Source organism: Phaseolus vulgaris, chromosome 4 (assembly GCF_051622355.1).
Source record: "Phaseolus vulgaris cultivar YP4 chromosome 4, ASM5162235v1, whole genome shotgun sequence".
Taxonomy (NCBI): domain Eukaryota; kingdom Viridiplantae; phylum Streptophyta; class Magnoliopsida; order Fabales; family Fabaceae; genus Phaseolus; species Phaseolus vulgaris.
In genome coordinates, this window is record NC_143501.1 from 48,119,849 (window position 1) to 48,127,292 (window position 7,444).

At 33.5% G+C, this 7,444-nt stretch overlaps 1 protein-coding gene across 1 annotated transcript; it reads right to left on the reverse strand.

Annotated features, from left to right (window-relative positions):
- Window positions 1–2,622: 2,622 nt before the first annotated feature.
- Window positions 2,623–6,942, reverse strand: LOC137837986 (wall-associated receptor kinase 17). Its single transcript, XM_068647176.2, has 5 exons — window positions 6,530–6,942; window positions 5,237–5,534; window positions 4,121–4,942; window positions 3,914–4,006; window positions 2,623–3,675 (listed from the first exon to the last, which is right to left on the reverse strand). Exons 2-5 carry the CDS (start codon window positions 5,418–5,420, stop codon window positions 2,867–2,869), a joined length of 1,908 nt encoding a protein of 635 aa, XP_068503277.2. The 5' UTR covers window positions 5,421–5,534; window positions 6,530–6,942; the 3' UTR covers window positions 2,623–2,866.
- Window positions 6,943–7,444: the final 502 nt, after the last annotated feature.

Sequence of the window (7,444 nt, forward strand, 5' to 3'; positions counted from 1 at the left end):
GCAAGAATGAATCTTACCCCCCCTCTGCATGAGCGCGGAATGCCCTTTATATACTTTGGCCGAACCTCTCTCCAGATGATGACACATGGAGACATGTGACTCACATCTCACCTTACACGTGGCACCATCTGAGGGTCAAAACGCACCTCTGTTGCGCGCCTAGGTTCTCTGTGCATGAAGTAACTTAGCGCGTTTTTTCAACTAGGTGGCTCGTGCAACCTCAGTGTGAATACCAAGTGTGGCTTGGCTAAGCGCACACACCAGGCATTACCTATTGTGTGAACGATTACCTCTGCTTTGCACCATGCACGTTATGGGTTAAGAGAGCACCAATCACCGACTGACTTACTAGCTCTCTTAGGCCACTCTCGTGCACGACACTACAAAGCACATAACTTCTCCTTTCTCTGATACTCTGTCACGCCAGGCTCGTATGCAATGCTCCCGCTGGGAATCACCCTTTGTTTCCAGCTTAACTGTGTGTAACACGAAAACCCGATGATCATTGCTCACACCAGATGACCGATCGGTGCACCATAGCGCCACGCCTTCTGCTTCCAGGCGCTTATCTAGGCATTGATCGTGCATCCTCTCTGACCACCGCCCCCTGATCACCGATCATCACCCTGGGTGACTTTCTCAATGAGTCATCTGCTTCCCTGGCCCACGTGTTTCACTAAGAACAGTCCACGTGACTATCTGTTGCTGATGTCACCGACTACCGATGACCGACCGAATCAGTAACTAATTATTTTGATTTCTAAAATTAATATTTATTTAATGATTTTCTTGTAGTGATATCGTTTTCACCTTTTTATAACAATTAAAATTTAATTGGTTTAATTTATAAACTATATTGAGTTTCAAATTGATTGTAAAAACCAATATTGGAGTTTATTTGTATTTTTTTTTTGTCTAGAATGAAAATTTGGTGCAATTAGCTGGAGGTATTCTTAGAGAAAGACCAAATTTCCCAAAGAAGAGAATTGGTAGAAGGAACTTTTAGTGGAAAAAGTGTTGAAGAGGATAAATTCATATGAATGAACCTAAAATTAAATAGAGAAAAGTTTAAAACGATGAATGCCAAGAAGTAGACAGAAATTCAGACGTATAAATATAATTGGAAATTTGACCACAACTTTTATTTAATCCCTCCATGGTTACTTTCTTCTACCAACTCTGGTTGGTCTTAGGTTTCTTAGTGTTTTTGTTGAAACCTCTTTGTTAAAAAACTTATCATGATTCATCTCTAATAGTACTACATGTGATGTGATATATCTATCTCTTTTATATTTGAAAACAAAGATTCTTTTCTTTTGGAATATAAATTATATATGGTTGGGGCAATTGTTTCCTTCACCAATCATTCACATGAAATGATTAAAATGTCATTTTTAATTTTTAAACAGGAGTGGAGTTACTAATCAAAATTATTCTGAGTCTGGCATTCTGAAATCCATTTGAGATCTGAATTTCTGAAACATCTTTCTAGATTAGGTTTTCCTGAAAAAACTTTTTAGAATAATATTTTTAGGATATATTTTTGGATTTTTATTTTCCAAATTTTTTTAAAAAATGTTTCCAAATTTTATTTTTTGAAATTATTTTTCTAGAATGTATTATTTATATTCTGGATTTGCTTTTTTCTAAAAGGAGATTTTGTTTTTTCAATTCTATTTTTTGAAATCGTTTTTCTAAAATGTATTATTTATATTTTGGATTTCTCTTTCTAAAATGAGATTTTGATTTTTCAATTCTATTTTTTGAAATCATTTTTTTAGAATGTATTATTTGTATTAGGTATTCCTTTCTAAAATGAGATTTTGATTTTTTAATTCTATTATAAAATTATTCTGAAAAGAAGAACAATTATAAATTTTTAAACATTTATTAGGTGCAGAGAGCAATTGCCTAAAAATTGGTATGTGTAAGCCTCAATGCACATATCCATATACCCAAGAGACAATTAGTTTAATTTTTTTTTTGATAGTTTTGAGGGTGTTTATTTCTGTACTCCAACAAATTTCTTCCTACACCCATCAATTTTGGAAAAGACTGTTTTATACTTTCTAAAACTAACTTTTGGATTAGTCTTTTTAAAATGTTTTCAGAGCATACAAAAAAAAAAGTGTTCTAAAATAATATTCTAGAATGATTTTTCTTTTCTGGATTTTCTATTCTAAATACTTTTTCTTAGAATCACCAAAAATTATCAAGAGTAATTTAGAATCACCCAAATAAACCAGACCCAACTAGTTTCTTCTTCCAGGGTAAAGGCTTTTGTTGTATACAATTTCCAATTTCCAATTTACTAATTGCATTTTCTTTCTTTTTTTTATTGTCAATTTTTTTTTTTTTTTTACATTAAAAAGGAAAAGAAAACTCTACTTTGATATCCATCTTCACTATTTTTTAAACTTTATTTGTGCATTCTTTGAAATCAAAATTTGCACTCTCATGTTAATTATTCCTTAAACGCATCTTAATTGTTTATGCCTCAAAAAACTTAATACTTTTTGTTTTTATTCATAAACTCTAATGTCTAATCTAGCATGTTATGCAATATTGAAATTAAAGGAACCATGCTTTTGGAAGAAAGGAATTGACAAGGTTTTTGAGGAGAATAAAGGGAATTCTTTGTTCTTTATATAAATGGTGTAACTACAGTTAAATAATCAAGTAAAGAAAAAGAAAAAAGAGAACAGTGAGAAGAAAACAAAATGCCTATTGTGGGATACAAATAATGAATGCTGAATGTGAAAGAATGATCTAAAGTGAAGCCCAAAAGCAGGTTTGTTAAGTTACTGTATAATTGATAATCACCAGAATCATATAAGAATTTGCAGTGAGTGAGTGTGAATGAAGACTATGTTATCTGGTTGAATCCCCATTTTCCTTTCCTTATGCCCTCCAGAGTCTCTAGCACCTGTTTGATGGATGGTCTGAACTCCCTGGGACACTGCACACACTGAAATGCTAACTCTGCCACTGCTGTTACCATTTCCAAAGTGTTATCATCAGAACCACACAAAAAGTTTGGATCAACTATCTCATTTAATTCATTGTTCAAGATTTTTCTCTTTGCAAACTGTGCAAGAGTCTCATTATCTGTGCCTGCAACTAAACTTGGGTGGATTGATGATATGAGTTCAAACAAGACCACTCCAAAACTATAGACATCACTTTTGTTACTGACCCTTCCAGATATGTAGTAGTCAGGATCTATGTAAGCACGAGTTCCTACTGGAATAGTTGTAACATGAGTAACATGATCTGGAAGAGACCGTGAGAATCCAAAATCAGCAACTTTAACAGTAAAATTTTCATCCAGCAGAATGTTACTCCCTTTCACATCACGGTGGATGATACTTGAGTCATGAAGAAATTCTAAGGCAGTTGCAGTTTCAATGGCAATATTCAATCTAGTTTGCCATGGTAGTTTACCACTGGAAGACTCATGAAGATGTTTCGAAAGAGTGCCATTGGAGATATACTCATACACTAGCATGTGTTTCTTGCGATGGCGAGAAGTGCGGCCATAAAGTGAGACCAGATTTTGATGGTGCAAGAGACCTAAGATCTCAGATTCTTTCATGAATTGCTTTATGGTCTCTTCTGTCTCATTCTCGTCATGGAAACATTTTATTGCAACCTCTAGCCCATCTTTAAGTTTTCCTGTTACAATGGCATGTCATCAGAACAAAAGGTGTTTACATGGTCAGTTAATCAGAAATAACCATTAACATGACTGTTAAGATGTTTGTTATTGAAGTCAACAAACTTATAACATATTCTGATGTCTGATGAGATGACAATGTAAAACTGTTTTTACTGTCTGTGCATATCCTAACTTCTCTATGCACATTTCTTAGGGAGCTATGATTTAAAGTATGTGGACTAATTAGCCTCTCACCATAGTATACGCTGCCATACCCTCCCTTTCCAAGGCAAGTGCCAAAATTGTTGGTAGCTTCTTCAAGTTCAGCATGGTGGAAGATTTTCAAAGCTGAAATGTATGGATTATAAGATGTTAATAAAACCTCTTATCCTCAGTCTGTAAACACAAAAACACACAGAAGCCAGAAAACCATGAGAGAGGAAAAGGGATATAATATTGTACATTTGGTTGAGTGAGAGTTTGTTCCATATCTCCCTTGCTTTATCAGACTGAGAATCTCTATCACCTGTTCCATGTTTGGTCTCGATTCTTGTGGACATTTCATGCAGAGAACTGCAAGCTCTGCTGTAGCAGTCATCACCTGCTTGATATGAAGGTTTGATTGGAACCCAAGTGTTGGATCAAACAGCTCCACCAAAGTTTTATTTTCAATTTTTCTGCTTAAAAGGGTACCAAAATTATTCTCCACGTTGAGAGTCCAGTATTTTGCCAGCTTTGATGATAGAAGCTCACACAACACCACTCCAAAGCTATAAACATCAATTTTTACACTAAGCCGGCCTTTTGTCAAATACTCTGGATCTATATAACCACCTGAACCTACTCTATCACTAGTAACATGAATGGTGTCAACAGGAACTCCATCTGGAAGTTTGCATGATAAATGAAGGTTAGCAAGCTTAGCAGAAAAGTTCACATCTAGGAGAATATTGCTGGACTTCACATTGCGGTGGATGATGCCGTAATAGTGAAGATAGTCCAATGCATTTGCAATATCAATGGCTATATCTAATCTTTTATGCCAAGGTAGTGCAATGTTTTCGCCCCTTTCACTTACAAAATGTGCATCAAGATTTCCATTGGATAGGTGTTCATGCACTAGCAGAGGTTCCTCGTGATGAGAAGTGCACCCGTAAATTGACACAATATTTTTGTGGGGTAAGTAATTTAGGATAACAGTTTCATTGATAAACTGTTGCAATATGTAGCGCTTGTCTTCTTTAAAGCGCTGGACTGTAATCTCGCGTCCATCCTCAAGTGTTCCTAAAACAATATAAATAATCACAACAAAATGTTGAGCAAAAACATGAGATGTAGTCCTTTAACTGCTTTTCATGTTAATCAAAATTGAAATTATACATTGATACTTGTTCTGGTCACAGCAAATTATCCAAAACCCCTCTATTCAAAACAATGTTTATATTTTGCTTTTCAGATATGGTAGATTTACACTTATTAGTTAGTGGTTATTTGAATGGTGAGAATCTCTTGTTATCATGAGTCTTATCATCTATTGATACTATTATGTATTTAGAAGGTTATGGAACAGTCTCTTACCGTGGTACTGATTGATAAAGCCTTTCTTTCCCACTCCCTTTTGAAGAAATTGATCAAAATTATTAGTGGCTTTTGCAATTTCCTTGTAGGGAAAGACTCGCCACTTCAGGCTTCTGTGCTTTGGAAATGTGTCAGAAGATGTGCTAGTGAAGCAGCACTCAAAGAGATCACACCTAAATCTCATGAGGTAATTACCAAGAGTTGCAGGGTCGTTGGGATGCTGAGGGTGAGTGAGGTAAAATGTGACTTCTCAGAAATGAAATTTTCTCTGCATATTAAACTCTGTGACGTCTAATTCCTGTTTAAATAAGATCAAAGAATTGGAATTTAGTGGAACAAGATGAAAAATGTGAGGATCAGCTAAAATAAAAGGGGTTGTTCCAGCTGGTAACATCCTATTATGCCAATGAGTATACAACAACAACAACAACTCTTTGTGGATATACGACTGCTACTAGTTGATCAACTTCATGTGACTTGACCCATATAAGAAATTTAGATGAAATAAGAGGAAGAAGTTACCAAAAAAGTACAGTTAAATTTAAGAGAATAGGTTTTAGATCATTACAGAAAATTACTCCCTGAAAAGAAAACTTTTATTATTACTCCTGAAGCACATATTCCTTCCTAACAATAACTGTTTTTTTGCCAGAAACTACGGTAATTTTCTTTAGAAGAAAATCCCACTTCAACCGGACAAGGCCACTATAAGCTATAAAGCAACTTTCTCTCTTTGTATTTAACATAGTTGCATACTTATGACTTGGGTTCAAGATACCAGATTAAGCTATAACAACTTTGTACTAATTCATGCAGGTGGTTGGTGATAACACCTGATTGAATGGTTATTTCTCTCCTGATTAAAAAAAGTTAAAACAAAAGTAAGAAAGTTAACTAATTAGGACTTAACTAATTCAAGTAGGATTAGCACAAACATTGAGAAGGACACCAGACACAATATGGACACTACGACATGTGTAATTGAAAATGTCAGATAGAGGAACACATATTAATCATTATGAGTTATTTAAATTTACAATCAAGATTTTTATATGTTCAAAATCATCTACAAACAAGATTAGTCAAATATAAAATCTAAATATATTATCAATTAATATAAATACAAGTTTTCCTATACATACTATTCTGATGTACAGATACTTTTTATGCGTATGTTTGTATGCTAAGATTTTACTTTTGGTTGAATGAAATGAACAACACATTTCCACAAAAGAATTCAACACAATTAAGTATATTATATGTAAAACAGAGAGTAGGTTTCTCAGTTCTTACCTAATGCAGAACAAACAATCCCAAGAAAGACAAGGTGCCCCCAACAGTTTTTGGGGGATAAATTGTGTGCCCCTTTCAAAGAATTATCTGCCACTGAGATAGTGATTGAGGTGTAGTGACTCAGAAAGTCTCAACTTAGCCACCAACAAGTAATCTAGGAAAAGAAATTCACCAAGGTAACAAGGCCATTCTTGAATGAGTGTTGTTCTATGAAGTTGAGAACTTTAGGATCAAGGATAATTTGTGTTGTAGTTCAGTTAAGATGAACAAAAAGGGCACTGAAAAGTAGAGAAGAGAGAAGCTGCAGAAAATGCAAGGAAGGAATTAGGAATTGCAACACAACACTAAAAAATTGATACTCGAATGCATTTATTAAGGATGACTTTTCTACTAAAAGTGTTTTTCTTATGACCAAAGTATTTGTCGGTGAAATGACATATAATTATAGTATTTTTGAAAAAAAAATTGAACTACCATTTTCTTAAAGTTTTTTTTATTATCATTTTTGTTTACAAAATTAAAATTAAAATTTTGTTTAAAGAAACTCAATTCAATTATATTCATAATACTACTAAAGAAAAATATAAATTTATTAATTAAAATTTATTTAAAACTATAAATTTTATTTATAGTTTTACCTATAAAATTATAGGTAAATTTTATTTAATAAAACGCGTAAAGAAAAAAAAGTATCTACAGAAATATATTGTTAGCTGTTATCCTTCATGCAGTAGTACCGAGTCAATGAAAAAGACAAATTTTCTAATAAAATACAATTTTCAATTGACCAAGAATACAAAGTTCTTTATACTCCACACTGGATAAAAATGAAACTCGGAAAAATCTATATTTTGATATAAATTTGTGCCAAATTAATTATGAATTCTCCTGCTTGTAATTCTCTTGAGAAAAACA

Excerpts from the sequence above, each read along its gene's own strand:
- LOC137837986 (XM_068647176.2), bottom strand. The coding sequence starts at position 5,420 with ATGAGATTTAGGTGTGATCTCTTTGAGTGCTGCTTCACTAGCACATCT. Across the intron at positions 4,943-5,236 it reads CTTTATCAATCAGTACCACG|GAACACTTGAGGATGGACGC; the intron begins GTAAGAGACTGT and ends ATATTGTTTTAG. Across the intron at positions 4,007-4,120 it reads AAACTCTCACTCAACCAAAT|CTTTGAAAATCTTCCACCAT; the intron begins GTACAATATTAT and ends CATACATTTCAG.